General features: G+C 40.6%; 1 protein-coding gene and 1 long non-coding RNA gene across 2 annotated transcripts; one reads left to right on the forward strand and one right to left on the reverse strand.

Annotated features, from left to right (window-relative positions):
- Positions 1–1,171: 1,171 nt before the first annotated feature.
- On the reverse strand, positions 1,172–11,196 carry fgb (fibrinogen beta chain). Its single transcript, XM_053343662.1, has 13 exons — positions 11,024–11,196; positions 8,282–8,305; positions 7,455–7,564; positions 6,647–6,746; positions 5,456–5,524; positions 4,722–4,836; positions 3,862–3,968; positions 3,539–3,653; positions 3,124–3,243; positions 2,818–2,940; positions 2,598–2,692; positions 2,108–2,298; positions 1,172–1,772 (listed from the first exon to the last, which is right to left on the reverse strand). Exons 1-13 carry the CDS (start codon positions 11,102–11,104, stop codon positions 1,535–1,537), a joined length of 1,488 nt encoding a protein of 495 aa, XP_053199637.1. The 5' UTR covers positions 11,105–11,196; the 3' UTR covers positions 1,172–1,534.
- On the forward strand, positions 7,492–8,639 carry LOC128384187 (uncharacterized). The gene is made up of 3 exons (XR_008324061.1): positions 7,492–7,593; positions 8,074–8,108; positions 8,249–8,639. It is a non-coding gene; the product is annotated as an uncharacterized LOC128384187 (long non-coding RNA).
- Positions 11,197–16,297: the final 5,101 nt, after the last annotated feature.

Below are 16,297 nucleotides of genomic sequence, written 5' to 3' on the forward strand. Positions count from 1 at the left end.
AGCCCAGCTGTTATTTTGCAAGTGTTGATGTGCACTTAAAATACTTCTCAAAATGGATTAAAACAACTTGTGCTGAATTTGATTCATGACTCGTCCTTTTTTTGCATTTAAATAACTGAAAGTAACTAAGTAACTTTTACTCAAATTACATTTTAAATGAAGTAATTTTGTACTTTTACTCGAGTAAATTTTGAGATGGGTAATTTTACTTTTACTCTGAGTACAATTTAGGGAAAGTAAAGATACTTTTACTCAATTACAATTTTTCAGTACTCTTTCCACCTCTGAAAGAGTCATAGATCACTGAATACCACTGTTACCACTCCTAATCCTAATCCCATGTATCTAATTGTTCCTCATTACAAAGTTTATGAGTGGACATTTTGAGTGACAAAAGAAATTGACCATTTTACCTGTATTGACCATCTAAACTATTGTCTTAAAACCAAATTAAATATATGCATCTGTCATTTTCACAAGTTGGAGCAGGGAGGCCGCTCGCCTCTTAACTGGAGTACTTAAGAGGGAGCACATAACTCCCATCCTGGCCTCCCTCCACTGGCTACCTGAGCACTTTAGAGTCCATTTTAAGATTCTTTCATTTGTTTTTAAATCTTTAAATGGACTGGCCCTGCTCTACCTCTCTGAGCTCCTTCACCCCCCATGCTCCTGCTCGGTGCCTCAGGTCAGCTGATCTGCTGCTCCTGGAGGTACCGAGGTCAAAGCGAAAGCTCAGAGGGGATAGAGCCTTTTCTGTAGCTGCTCCTAAATTATGGAACGAGCTTCCTTTAAATATTAGACAAGCCTCCTCACTGTCTGTTTTTAAAACTCGTCTTAAAACCCATTTTTATTCCTTGGCTTTCAACCCAGCATGAGACTCTGCTCCTGTTTTAGTGTTTTATGGTTTGTTTGTTTGTTTGTTTTTTTAAATTATTGTTTTATTGTTTTTAATTTGTTTTAAAAACAATAAAACAATTATTTTAGTATTTATTTCCTGTTAATTGTTTTATGTTCCTGTGTTGTTTTATCTATTTATGTACAGCACTCTGTTTCAGCTGGGGTTGTTTTAATGTGTTAAAAGTTGAAGTTGAAGTTGAAGTTAAAGGAATGGACATAATTATTTAAATGTTCTACAGTCAGCAGTAAAATAAAAACCAGACCAGACAGAAAGTATATTCCTCAATGTGTTTATTGAGTAGCGGAGGACAGTTAGCATCAACTTGTCCTGGTAGTGCACACGAAGATGACACATATAACGAGAAGACACAGCACATTTACTCACAACCAATCAGGTTTCTCTCTTTTTCTTTAGACACAAGTACATTTGACATTAAGTTTAATAACCTTAATGCTGCATATAACTTTTCTTTTATAGTTTTCTTTCTATATCTTTAATGTTTTTTTTATTTCTCACTTCTTGTTCGCTGTTACCACCAAAATCACAGAAACATTTAATTGTTGTTTAAAACTGACAGATTGCTTTGAACATGTTCCTGTCTGTGTGTGTTATATGTGTCGGCACCCTCCAACATGTTTATTTGGAGGCCGGATTAAAGTAAGGCCGGATCTTCATGCTGATGGCCTTGAGGGAATACCAACTTCCCTTCCAGTTCATCCAGACCACACCGTCGTCTGTGCCGTGCTTGGCCATCTGTTTCGTGTACGCTCCACCTATGTAGTATCGACCGTTGGGATTGGCCGAGTGGCAGCGGTTGTACCACCATCCGCCTCCATCTTCCTTAGCACACTGTTTGGAGGGATCGCCGGGGGTCCTGGTCAAAACAAACAGGGACGGAAATATCTGATAAATCTGACAATGACTTATAAAATGACCAGTATATGACACATCATTATATTATTACCATTAATAGATATTTTAGACACACATAAAGGACTCATTTGAAGTTTAACATGGAGTTTTTGCAACTAAACCTTATCAAACCTTTACTGTAGAGGTAGCACTTTAGAAAAACTGTCATATACATTTTTGACCAATAAAAGCAAATTATGTATTTTGTTAGTTTGTTTGGAGGACTTTATATAACAGACTTAAAGTAATCTAACTCTACAGTTACCGTAAAAACATGCTGACACCGAGCACACCTACCAGTTGTCATTGTCTCTGTCGTAGGTGCTGAACATCATGCCGTTGTGTATGGTCATGGTGCGGTTTTCACCAAAGAGTTCCATGGATCCCAACAGGAAACCGTTGCCAGCGTTACCACTATAACCATCGACAGCCATGACGTAGTTGGATGCCTCTGTTTGGATGGTAAACTGCTGATACTGGGCATAGACCTAAAGAATAGCAGACACCATTGGAAGATGAGTTTCATTTCAAACTGAGGTGAGGGGTGAGGGGGGGGGGGTTTGCTGGCAAATACAATCAACTTCTGTTTATGACTTGTTTTTAAAAGTATGAGTGTGTTAAATAATTTGATAGGGATAGCACTTAATGGAGGATTCATGCAATAGTCTTAAAATATGGAGTTCTTATTTTCATGCTGGTATGTAAGAAGTGAACCATGAGGAATCCAGAGTTTACCATGAACCAAGATCAATTTTTTTAAGCTAAACTAGAAGCCTTCAGGACTCACCTGGGCTCCACTCCAATCCGTCATCTCAATAAGAACCTCTGTGGGGCCCATCTTGGTCAGCTGACTGATACGATCGTTACCCAGCCAGTATTCACCTGTCACATGATGGAGAGAGGTAAGTTAGTCAAACACAGATAATGGAAATATGGTTTCCATCCCATTGTGTGTACATCACTCAACACAACTCTCTATTTTTGTGTTCGGTGTGTGTATCTCTCACCAGGAGTTTCGCAGTGACCCTTGCCAACATCAAAGGCGACGTTTCCAAAACCACGTCGATATTCGTCCCAGCGTCTGCCAAAGTCAACGCTGCCATCAAGCCTGCTCTGGATGAGAAGCCAACCTGGGAGAGTACGAAAGGTCCTCTTAATGTACATTCAAATGTATGTTTTTATGCAGATGTTTTATACGCTATTAGCAATTGAAATCTAAAGTCTGCTTTTAATCAGTCAATGTTCAAATTTTTGGATTTTTGGATAGAAATGAATTGAAGCACTGGTGTATGTGGCCTGATTTATAGTCTCACCTCCATTCTTGGACGTCTGATCACAGTAGGCTTTGTATGCAGGGTAGAAGGCGTCGGGCTTGACCAAGTACATCTGGGAGTCTTTTCCTCCACGACGGAAGATGTCCTCGCAGTCCTTGCCTGAATCACACAGGAGGAAAGTTAAACACAGAAAAAAACTTCACTTCGAGATTGTTGTATGAATCACTGAAAAAAAAGCATTGAAACAGATGCTAAATATCAATCAATCAAATTACTAAATACTAATGATTTAAATGTCCAATTTGTTCCACCCATGTTTCTAACTACTTATCTGAATCAACAGTACATTCTTTTGTTCTTTTCCACTAAAACTTTTATATTGGGGTGTGGAATTGATGTTCTGGCCTATTGGGGTTAGGGTTGGGTTAAGGTTAGGGTTAGGCCCCACACTTACCAGACACAACAGGTACGGGACATTTGGTCGTGCATGGCTCCTTGCACAGCTCCCTTTGGGATTGGATGGCCTTCTCCAGCTTCAGGATCTTCTGCTTGATCTTGTCCAGGACCCCCTGCAAACCATGACACATAATGCACATTAGGGATGTTTCTGGTCTTATGGTTGGAAACAATAGTTCCTGGAATCTGTCGTCCCTTACAAGTGATGTCAAATGACTTGTAAGGGAGTTTTCCTAAGTTTTTGTACAGCTGTGATTACCTATGAGAGCCCTAAATAGCACGTTTTGAATCCTTTGTATGAGCTGTATCATCTTTACTTACAGTGAGTATTCTGATGTTGGAGGGGAAGACGGTGTCGACTGTCTCCTTGATGTAGGCGTGTTGTTCCTCCACTTGATCGGTGTACTGACTCACCACCCTGCTGTTGTCTGAGAGAAGGAAAAGATGGTGGGAATGGAGGGAAATATGGAAAACAAATTTGAGGATATGAGAAAAGTTGACCTCTTTATACATGATTACATTGTACAAACACCATCAACTGCTTTTGGAATAACAAAAGTCTTCATGCAGGGATGTCAAACATGCGGCCTGTGGGCCAGATCCGGCCCGCCGAGGGGTCCAATCCAGCCCACTATCCTTATTCCTCCCTTCCTTACATTTTCCCCTTCCTTCCTTCCTTCCTTCCTGTCTTCTTTTTCTTCCTTCCTTTCTGTCTTCTTTTTCTTCCTTCTTTCCTTCCTTCCTTCCTTCCTTCCTTCCTTTATTCCTTCCGTCTTTCATTCCTGTCTACTCTTCCTTCTCCTCCTTCTTTTCCTCCCTTTCTTCCTTCCATCTTTCCTTCCTTCCTTCCTGCCTTCCTTCCTTCCTTCCTTTATTCCTTCCATCTTTCATTCCTGTCTACTCTTCCTTCTCCTCCTTCTTTTCCTCCCTTTCTTCCTTCTATCTGTCCTTCCTCCCTTTCTTCCTTCCATCTTTCCTTCCATCCTCCCTTTCTTCCTTCCATCTTTCCTTCCTTCCTTCCTTCCTTTCATCCGGCCCATGTGAGATTAAATTGGGAAGTATGGGGCCCTTAAATGAAAATAAATTTGACACCCCTGCTTTAATGATATAACCCTAACTTGTAAAGTCAAGTTTCATTTGATCATCTTTAGGCCATCTCTCTTTTTTTTTTCATCACTTACCGCCAATGATTCTCTGTCTCTCCCTCACAGAGACGGACATTCTGGTGACGTAGTCGTGGATGTCGTTGGTAGATCGGGTCAATTCAGCCACCTGAGGCTTGAGGGTACTGATGCTCTGTGAGACAAACAGCAGATCAGTCAATCCCAGTGTTCTCAATGCCAATATGACAAAACAGACCCTTCGAATTTGGATCAATTTCAAAGCAGCGATGATCGGGCCCAAGCTCCCCTGCCGCGCCACTACTGAGCGAGACTTGCTCTGACGCATACAGAGTCAATATAAAGTTGGTTGGATTAGGAGGAATTTATTAAAGTATGTGGTGTGAAAATTCTATCAAACCGTGCCAAAATTGCAAATTCACTTCAAAATGGCCGACTTCCTGTTGGAGTGAGGGTATGGGTCTAAGAGACTTTTTTGTGCCTCTTTATGTGATACATATATATACCAAGTTTTGTTCATCTATGTCAATCTGGAGGGAGGGGCTCAATTTCCTTAATCTTCTACGGGGTGCAGTACCCCCATTTGGCCAGCTGTTCCTGTTTAATGGCGAAACATCAAAATTCCTCACATCGCCACGAAGAAACTAAATCCCTAATCAGAAAGTTTTTGATAACTTTTCATCTCCAATGTCTCAAGATGTTTCTGAAAAAAAAAAATCTCTTGTGACAAGCCAAGAAACGGTCGTATTAAATGAGGAGAGAAATAGAAAAAAAGCAGGTGAGGTTTCATTTACCGACTTGACACTCCTCTCCTGTTTCAGCAGCGCGGTCTTCAGCTCGCAACCAGTGGGACACAAAACACCCTGAAGGACAGAAAAAAGAACGTAGCTAAAACATACATCTGTACATCTGTGACATTTCTTCTTCTTCTATCTTTATTCTCCTTTTATATCTTCAATCATTATCCCGAACAAGAAATGAGTTATGGTTGTTCTATCTGTACTTGTAGCAGCACATTGGACACATTGGATTAGATTTCTGAATTTTGTTGTTTCCTCAAGTTAAAGTGTTGCTCCTTTCTTTCCTTCCTCATTTCCTTCCTTCCTTCCTTCCTTCCTCCTTTCCTTCCTCACTTTCTTCTCTCCTAAATTCCTCTCTCTTTTAATCCTTTCTCCTTTCCTTCCTTTCCTTCCTGCCTTCCTTCCTCCTTTCCTTCCTTCCTTCCTTCCTCCCTTCTTTTTCTCCTTGCTTCCTTCCTCTTTTCATCCTTCCTTCTTTCCTTCCTCACTTCCTTCTCTCCTAAATTCCTCCCTCTTTTAATCCTTACTCCTTTCCTTCCTTCCTTCCTTCCTTCCTTCCTGCCTTCCTTCCTCACTTCCTTCTCTCCTAAATTCCTCCCTCTTTTAATCCTTACTCCTTTCCTTCCTTCCTTCCTTCCTTCCTTCCTTCCTTCCTTCCTCCTTTCCTTCCTCACTTCCTTCTCTCCTAAATTCCTCCCTCTTATAATCCTTACTCCTTTCCTTCCTTCCTCCCTTCTTTCTCTCCTTGCTTCCTTCCTCTTTTCATCCTTCCTTCCTTCCTTCCTCCCCTCTTTCTCTCCTTGCTTCCTTCCTCTTTTCATCCTCACTTCTTTCTCTCCTTGCTTCCTTCCTCTTTTCATCCTTCCTTCCTTTCTCCCCTCTTTCTCTCCTTGCTTCCTTCCTCTTTTCATCCTTCCTTCTTTCCTTCCTTCTTTCCTTCCTCCCTTCTTTCTCTCCTTGCTTCCTTCCTCTTTTCCTCCTTACTCCTTTCCTTCCTTCCTTCCTTCCTTCCTTCCTCACTTCCTTCTCTCCTAAATTCCTCCCTCTTTTCCTCCTTACTCCTTTCCTTCCTTCCTTCCTCCTGTCCTTCCTTGACCTGATGACAACAGGAGGGTTAAAAACGGTCACATCTACGCTCTGTGTCGTCACTGAGCTAAAAACCAATCCATGGCTGTGTCCTCCTACCATTTCCTCAGAGGCGTGTGTACATCCTCCTGCTTCTGGCTGTTCCACCTTCTCCTGAACCTGTTGTCCAGTTGGGGCAGCAGTGGGGCGTCCACGGTACCTGATCAGAAAGCGAGAGACGTTTCACCAAAATATCAAAAACACACTGAGAGACACTGATATGTAATTATTCTATGAAGCCAGACGTTCTTATAGAAAGGAGTAAGGAAGGAAGGGAGTAAGGAGGAAGGAAGGAAGGAGTAAGGAAGGGAGGAAGGAGTAAGGAAGGAGGGTGTTCACACTGCAGATAACGGCATTGGAATGTATTATAATCGTTCTTATGTCTTTCTTTCTTTTATTTAACCCTCCTGTTGTCCTCAGGTCAAGGAAGGAAGGAAGGAAAGGAGTAAGGAGGGAGGAAGGAAGGAAAGAAGGAAGGAAGGAGTGAAGAAGGAAGGGAGGAAGGAAGGAAGGAAGGAAGGAAAGAAGGAAAGAAAGAAAGGAGTAAGGAGGGAGGGAGGAAAGGAAGGAAGGAAAGAAAGAAAGGAGTAAGGAGGGAGGGAGAAAGGAAAGAAGAAGAGCAAAGAAAGAGGGAAGGACGGGAAGAACGAAGGAAAAATTAAAGATAGAGGGAGGAAGGAAGGAAAGAAGTATGGGGTCAATTTGACCCGGGAGGACAACAGGGAAGGAAGGAAACAAGGAAGGCAGGCAGGAAGGAAGGACGGAAGGAAGGAAGGAAGGAAGGAAGGAAAGAAGTATGGGGTCAATTTGACCTGGGAGGACAAACAGGAGGGTTAATGTATTCTTTTCTGAGTCTGTGTGAACGAACCTGTTGCCTCCGCTGATAGGGGGGGCCACATTATGGCGGTTATAGCTGTATTGGTCTCTGCCTCTCGATGTAGGACGGTGACCACGAGCGTCTACCGTCGCTGGTTTGGCCTGAGGGTGACACAAGGAGACACGAGGAAGTGATGAGGAATAAATAAAGTAGTAATGAGATGATGTCATAATGAGATGATGTCATAATGAGATGATGAGGAATAAATAAAGTCGTAATGAGATGATGTCATAATGAGATGATGTCATAATGAGATGATGAGGAATAAATAAAGTCGTAATGAGATGATGTCATAATGAGATGATGTCATAATGAGATGATGAGGAATAAATAAAGTCGTAATGAGATGATGTCATAATGAGATGATGTCATAATGAGATGATGAGGAATAAATAAAGTAGTAATGAGATGATGTCATAATGAGATGATGTCATAATGAGATGATGTCATAATGAGATGATGTCATAATGAGATGATGAGGAATAAATAAAGTAGTAATGAGATGATGTCATAATGAGATGATGTCATAATGAGATGATGTCATAATGAGATGATGAGGAATAAATAGTCATAATGAGATGATGTCATAATGAGATGATGTCATAATGAGATGATGAGGAATAAATAAAGTCATAATGAGATGATGTCATAATGAGATGATGAGGAATAAATCAAGTAGTAATGAGATGATGTCATAATGAGATGATGTCATAATGAGATGATGTCATAATGAGATGATGTCATAATGAGATGATGAGGAATAAATAAAGTAGTAATGAGATGAGTTTAGTTAATAAAAGTATAACTGTGGTACGTACTGTTCCACTCTTCGCTGGGGTGTCCTGTGAAGAAGAAGAAGAAGAGAAAACTGCTGTCAGTACACGGCAGGATAAAAAATGACTTATGAGTACTTTTGGTGCTGTAGTAGTAATAATTGGATTAGACCAGGGATGTCAACGTAGCTTAAAGTTACATTTCAATAAGATATTTGGACCTGGGTTAAACCCTTTGCTATGTTTCCACCAAATGGAAATATTCTAGACATTTAGTGAGTTATAATATGTTCACATTTCCTCAATATTCATACACATTTGGTATCTTATCAGTACACGGAAGGATAAAAAATTACTTATTTAAAAGCTACATTATCCAATGAGGTCACTTTATAATATGTGTCTGAGTACTTTTGGTGCTGTAGTCGTAATAATTGGATTAGACTGTCTTTTAAAATACATAATTGGACATTTAAAATACAAAATGGATTCTTTCAAATAACAATTTTATTAAAGAATATGATAAATTATGATCATATTGTCACATTAAGATTCCTACTTTAACGCTGATTGGTATCATCATCATTTAAGACTGCAAACTTGGAATCTGTTTTTCCGATTTTTGGGTAAAACTAAAATTACATGAAGTTAAAAAAGTCCTTAAAGTTACATTTCAATAAGATTTTTAGACCTGTTTAAACCCTTTGCTATGTTTCCATCAAACGGGATTATTCTAGACATTTTGTGGGTTATAATATGTTCACATTTCCTCAATATTCAAATTTAAAATACATAATTGGACATTTAAAATACAAAATTAGTTTGTGTGTGTGATTTTTTAATAGATTTCTTTTCTGGATTCTTTCAAATAACAATTTAAATGATAAATTATGATCATATTGTCACATTAAAATTCTACTTCCTACTTTAACGCCGATTTTCAGACACTATTGCCTGTAGTGGAGATTGGTATCATCATCATTTAAGACTGCTGACTGTCCTTAAAGTTACATTTCAATAAGATATTTGGACCTGGTTAAACCCTTGACTGTCCTTCCATCAAATGGAAATATTCTAGACATTTAGTGGGTTACAATATGTTCACATTTCCTATCTTATCAATACACGGAAGGATAAAAAATGACTAAAAAGCTACATTATCTAATGAGTCTGAGTACTTTTGGTGCTGTAGTCGTAATAATTGGATTAGACTGTCTTTTAAAATACATAATTGGACATTTAAAATACAAAATAGATTCTTTCAAATAACAATTTCGTTGAACAATATGATAAATTATGATCATATTGTCACATTAAGATTCCTACAACGCCGATTTTCAGACACTATTGCCTGTAGTGGTGATTAAAACCAGTTACAAGTTACATTACAATAAGATTTTTAGACCTGTTTAAACCCTTTGCTATGTTTCCATCAAACAGGATTATTCTAGACATTTAGTGGGTTATAACATGTTCACATTTCCTCAATATTCAAATTTAAAATACATAATTGGACATTTAAATTAAAAACAACCCTGAAACCTCTCTCTCAACAACCACACTCACATATTCAGTATATTCAATGTAGTTTTTAACATTTAAGAGCCAAGACATTTTATTTTGAAAATCCAAATTAAGAGTTACAGGGCCCGTCCCACCGGTAGGAGACCCCGAGGAAGACCCAGGACACGCTGGAGAGACTATGTCTCTCGGCTGGGCTGGGAACGCCTCGGGATCCCCCGGGAAGAGCTGGACGACGTGGCTGGGGAGAGGGAAGTCTGGGCTTCCTGCTTAGACTGCTGACTGTCCTTAAAGTTACATTTCAATAAGATATTTAGACCTGTTTAAACCCTTTGCTATCTTTCCATCAAACAGGATTATTCTAGACATTTTGTGGGTTATAATATGTTCACATTTCCTCAATATTCAAATTTAAAATACATAATTAGTTTGTGTGTGTGATTTTTTAATAGATTGTTTTCTGGATTCTTTCAAATAACAATTTAAATGATAAATTATGATCATATTTCACATTAAAATTTCTACTTTAACGCCGATTTTCAGACACTATTGCCTGTAGTGGTGATTGGTATCATCATCATTTAAGACTGCTGACTGCTCTAACATTAAAACTTGGAAGTCCTTAAAGTTACATTACAATAAGATATTTGGACCTGTTTAAACCCTTGACTGTCCTTCCATCAAATGGAAATATTCTAGACATTTAGTGAGTTATAATATGTTCACATTTCCTATCTTATCAGTACACGGAAGGATAAAAAATGACTTATTTAAAAGCTACATTATCTAATGAGGTCACTTTATAATATGTGTCTGAGTGCTTTTGGTGCTGTAGTCGTAATAATTGGATTAGACTGTCTTTTAAAATACATAATTGGACATTTAAAATACAAAATGGATTCTTTCAAATAACAATTTTGTTGAACAATATGATAAATTATGATCATATTGTCACATTAAGATTCCAACTTTAAGGCCGATTGGTATCATCATCATTTAAGACTGCTCTAACATTACAATGAGTACAAACTTGGAATCTGTTTTTCCGATTTTTGGGTATACAAAAACTAAAATTACAAGCTAAAAAAGTCCTTAAAGTTACATTTCAATAAGATATTTAGACCTGTATAAACCCTTTGCTATGTTTCCACCAAATGGAAATATTCTAGACACTTTGTGGGTTATAATATGTTCACATTTCCTCAATAATCATACCCATTTGGTATCTTTTTGAAATGTTTGGTAGTCATTATTGTATTCACTCACCGTGTCATAGTCGTCATACTCCAGCGCGGACTGAGCGAAGGCCGCGTACACACAGAGACTCAACAACAGCAGCGTCTTCATCGTCGACTCTTTAGAAAGTTACTCTTCTGAAACTCTTCAATCTCAATCCCTCCTTCGATGTCTTCGGTGTGCCTTCACCTCTGTTTCTGTCTCTCAAATGGGATATGACCGAGTATTTATCCTCTATCTGCCTCCCTCCCTCCCTCCCTCCCTGCCTGCCTGCCTCCTTGTCTGCCTGTCTGTGGGAGTATGTGGACCCCCCCCCCTCCACCCCCCTCACTTTTATTGATCTGTGGAAGTTGGTCAATACCTGCTGGGACAGTTTACCCAGCCTGAGTCACTGCTTTATACGGTCAAGCTCGAAGTTTGTGAAGGAACAAAAGGGCAAAAAACAACCAAAGAGTATCTCTGATGAGTCCAAATTTACTGAACGTGTGTGTTTAAGCAGTTTCCTGTTTGTTGTCACATCTGCAAAATGTCAAGAAACTGAGAAAAGCAGTAGGCAATGATCATGAAGACTTAATCCATATTTTAAAATTGGACTAGTTTCTTCCTTACAGGGCCTTAGTTGTATGTTCTTTAAGAATATTTCTAGCAACCTAATGTCAAGAAACTTCCTCCCTCCCTTCTCTCCTTAATTCCTTCCTCCTCCCCTCCCTCCTTACTACTTTCCTTCCTTCCTTAATTCCTTCCTCCTTCCCTCCCTCCTTTCTACTTTCCTTCCTTCCTCCCTTCCTTTCCTCCCTCCCTCCTTACTCCCTTCTTTCCTTCCTTCTTCCTTTCCTCCCTCCCTCCTTACTCCCTTCTTCCTTTCCTCTCTCCCTCCTTACTCCTTTCCTGCCTTCCTTTCTTCCTTCCTTCCTTCCTTCTGTCCTTCCTGTCTTCTTTTGCTTCCTTCCTTCCTTCCTTCTCGTCTCCTTCCTTCATCTTGGCTCCCTAGCAGCTGTGATGTTATTTAGGTTTGAATATAAATGATCTCACTTAATGAAGTTTTATATATTCAGGTGTCAGAAGTAAGTTTTGGGGGATCAGGAAGTGACTTTAACTCCACAGAGAGTCAGAAGTCTGTCGGCCTATATGAGAAAGCCAGAATGAAAAAGGTATTTTTTGTGAGTTTTGCTTGTTTATTGTACTTATTAAGACATAAATGTTCTCTGTAGAGATAAAATGCTTCGTTCAGGCTTCTCAGGATTGCGTAGGCGTTGCACTTCATCACTTACGGGAAGAAAAAAAAGAAATGGAGCAACTGATGTTTGCTTTGAGTCCAAAAGGGTAAATGGTGTATGTGGTGTATGTGGTGTTTCTGTGTTACGAAATCAAAGGCATCAACAGACACAAATACAAACATCAGCTTGTGCTACTATACAAGAGTGACCATTGTATTAACTTACTGTAAAACATTCATGATTTATCACAGACTCAACCATAACTAGTCATTTTGATGTCTCCTTTCCTTCCTTCCTTCCTTCCTTCCTTCTTCCTTTCCTTCCTCCCTCCTTCCTTCAATCACAGCCTCGACCATAACTAGTCATTTTGATGTCTCCTTTCCTCCCTTCCTTCCTTCCTTCCTCCTTCCTTCAATCACAGCCTCAACCATAACTAGTCATTTTGATGTCTCCTTTCCTACCTTCCTTCCTTCCTTCCTTCCTTCCTTCAATCACAGCCTCAACCATAACTAGTCATTTTGATGTCCTACCCTGATATTTATGTATGTTTAACCCTCCTGTCTTCCCTCTTTCTTTGCTCTCCCTCCTCCTTCCATACTTCCTTCCTTCCTTCTTTCCTCCTTCCTTACTCCTTTCCTTCCTCCCTCCCTCCCTCCTTACTCCTTTCCCATCCTTCCTTCCTTGCTTCCTTCTCTCCTTACTCCTTTCCTCCCTCCGATCCTTCCTTCCTTCCTTCCTTCTTCCCTCCTTCCTCCCTTCTCTCCTTACTTCCATCCTCCCTCCCTCCCTCCTTACCCCTTTCCTTCCTTACTTCCTTCCTCCCTCCTTCTTTACTCCTTTCCCTCCTTCCTTCTTTCCTTCCTTCCTCCCTCCCTCCTTCTCTCCTTTCCTTCCTTCCTTGACCTGAGGACAACAGGAGGGTTAAGGTGTTTTTGGGAATTGACTAATTAGACGAATGTCCTCATATTGTCAGTGTGTGAAAAGAACATCTGACTCATCACTTTCAAAACCTCGCAGTCTGTCAGTCAGCTGTGAGTCAAACTTATTGACTCTCCGGTGTGTCACACATGTATTTCTAAATATATGAACCCTTTTTTATTATCTCTTGTTTTCCTTATTTGCTGCTGAGTAACAAACATGCTTTGTTGTTCTATGCTTTTCAGATATTCTTTATCTGATGACATGAATACATAAATTAGTACTAACAGGGAGATTTTTTAATAATTTGGGGGCACAAATTTCTTCAGCACAGCCACCAGACTCTGTATTTATTTATTTGTTTAGTTTAAGGTAGGAGACCCCGAGGAAGACCCAGGACACGCTGGAGAGACTATGTCTCTCGGCTGGCCTGGGAACGCCTCGGGATCCCCCGGGAAGAGCTGGACGAAGTGGCTGGGGAGAGGGAAGTCTGGGCTTCCTGCTTAGGCTGCTGCCCCCGCGACCCGACCCCGGATAAGCGGAAGAGGACGAGTCGGGAGTTTAAAACCCATTGTGTTGTCCGTGTATATAGAAAAGCACAATATCTTTATTATGTGACACAAATGCTTTCGTGGTTCAGAGTTGTGATTTTTTATTGATATGTTTAAAAAAATTTAATTTCTTTAGTACTTAAAAGGTTCTAAGCTGGTCCAGATATAACACAGGTTAGACTGAATCAGAATCAGAGGCCTGCAGCTTCAGATGGACCAAACATGTGCTGGTGGGTTAGCTAGACTAGCTGCTACAAGCTCTATGTGGGTATTATTAATTATTTTCTTTAATGGAGGAAGGTAAGGAGAGGAAACATCCCTCCAGCTGTTGGGTTCAGCACAGCGAGGGAAGTTAAGGAGAGGAAACGTCCCTCCAGCTGTTGGGTTCAGCACAGCGAGGCACATGTGGATCAGATCATCTTGGAGCAAACGAAAGGGAGAGTGTCGTTGCAGGGAGCGGAGTTCCAGCTTCTCTCTACTGCAAAATGGAGAACAGAAAGATTTTTAGATTAGATTAGAAAAACAAAAAACATCTTCCTCCCTCCTTACTCTTTTCCTTCCTTCCTTCCCTCCTTCCGTCATTCCTTCCTTCTTCATTCCTTCCTTACTTCCTCTTTTCCTCCCTCCTTACTCCTTTCCTTCCTTCGTTCCTTCCTTCCTTCCTTCCTTCCTTCCTCATTCCTTCCTTCCTCCTTTCCTCCCTCCCTTCCTTCCTTCCTTATTCCCTTCCTCTTCGACTTCCTTCCTTCCTCTTTTCCTCCCTCCTTCTTTCCTCCCTCCCTTCCTTCCTTCCTTCTTCCCTTCCTCTTCGACTTCCTTCCTTATTCCCTTCCTCTTCGACTTCCTTCCTTCCTCTTTTCCTCCCTCCCCCCTTCCTTCCTTCCTTCCTTCTTTCCTCATTCCTTCCTTAGTTCCTCTTTTCCTCCCTCCTTACTCCTTTCTTTCCTTATTCCCTTCCTCTTCGACTTCCTTCCTTACTCCTTTCCTTCCTTCCTTCCTTATTCCTTCCTTTCCTTCCTTCCTTCCTTCCTCATTCCTTCCTTCCTTCCTTCCTTCCTTCCTTCCTTCCTTCCTTCCTTCCTTCCTTGACCTGAGGACAACAGGAGGGTTAAAAGTGTGTGTGTGTGCAGCTCATTTACATCCACAGTTCATCTTCAGACAGTGCCCCGTTCTTTCGTCGTAGTCCGTGGACCAGTTCTGGTAGTAGAACTTGGAGCCGTCACTCCACATCCAATAACCGGGCTATGGACGGACAAACAAAAAGACAGAAACATTTCTACATTAGTTGCATAATTTACATCTTATATAAGCAGTTTTTTCTATTTCTATACTCTATGTGTCACACCGGTAGTGTCAAGTTGAGTTTTTGTCCTGTCTCAACCACAGACTGTATAAAAGAAATGGACGTAACATCCGTGACGTCACCCATTGGTTTGTGGACTGCTGCTCGGAAGCCAATAGTTTCTAATCTAAGCAGCGCCATCTTGAACATTTCAGGTGCATGCTGGGAAAAATAAAAACACGGATTCTACTTATATGGGCATGAGGCGGGGCGGGGAGGTTGCTATGGTTACGAGGGCTGGATCTGGAGGACATTGGTCAATCAACCTGTCAATCAGGACGTAGCCACGCCCTAATGCATACCCTGCTTTATCGTCACATATAAAATCAGGGAGGCCAAAATGTCCCAAATGAACATCATACTGCATTGAAGAAGGCTTTAAACTAGCGATTGAGACCATAAACACATTTTGAAAACGTTTACTGAGGTTAGAAATCAAGTGAGAAGTTGGTGAATTCTCCATTGACTTGTATAGAGACGGTCGCCCCCTGGTGGCCTTTTGATAGAATGCAGCTCTAAGTTACTTCCTGGTTGGCCTCATTTCAGAGGACCGGAGCTCCCCGCCTTGTCTCAATGTTTGTTTTGTGACTTCCTGTTTTATTTTGAAAATTAACTCTCCTCTCGTTTCAGGTGCCTTGCCCTTCCTCATGTGTCACCGGTCTGATTGTCTTCCCTGATTCCTGATTGTTTCCACCTGTTCCCCATTTCCCTCCACGTGTGCTTATAGTCTGCGTCTCCCTTTGTCCTGTGTGAGTGTGTCTTATCTGTCGTCCAGAGAACAAGCGTCCTGTCATAGTTTATGGTATTTGTAGTGTGTTAATTCCTTGGAAGAGTGATTTTTTGTTTGACTTTTTGCCTGCTTTTCCCTTGATTGAGACACTTTTTGTTCATCTCCATTTTTGAGAATAAAGCCTTGTCAGCTTCATCCTGAGCTCTCTCTCTCTTTGAGTTAAATGGTAAATGTAAATGGTAAATGGACTGTACTTATATAGCGCCTTTCTAGTCTTTGCGACCACTCAAAGCGCTGTACATCACATGTCATTCACACACATTCATACACTGATGGCAGGGGCTACCACGCAGGGTGCCAACCTGCTCATCAGGGGAATCTAACCGTTCATTCACATTCATGCACCGTTGGCATAGCAACCGCTCTACCTCCTGAGCCACAGCCGCCACAGTCCCTGCCTGATACTATGATTTGAACTCTATGATTTAACATTTTAACATTTAAGCTAGCTCCAAATTCGGTTCCATCTGATTGAAATGTTCATTG

Source organism: Scomber japonicus, chromosome 22 (genome assembly GCF_027409825.1).
Source record: "Scomber japonicus isolate fScoJap1 chromosome 22, fScoJap1.pri, whole genome shotgun sequence".
NCBI lineage: Eukaryota > Metazoa > Chordata > Actinopteri > Scombriformes > Scombridae > Scomber > Scomber japonicus.

Coding starts and splice junctions, on each gene's coding strand:
- fgb (XM_053343662.1), bottom strand. CDS start 11,104: ATGAAGACGCTGCTGTTGTTGAGTCTCTGTGTGTACGCGGCCTTCGCT. Junction 8,306..11,023: donor AGTATGACGACTATGACACG/GTGAGTGAATAC, acceptor TCTTCTTCACAG/GACACCCCAGCGAAGAGTGG. Junction 4,837..5,455: donor AGGAGAGGAGTGTCAAGTCG/GTAAATGAAACC, acceptor TTTGTCTCACAG/AGCATCAGTACCCTCAAGCC.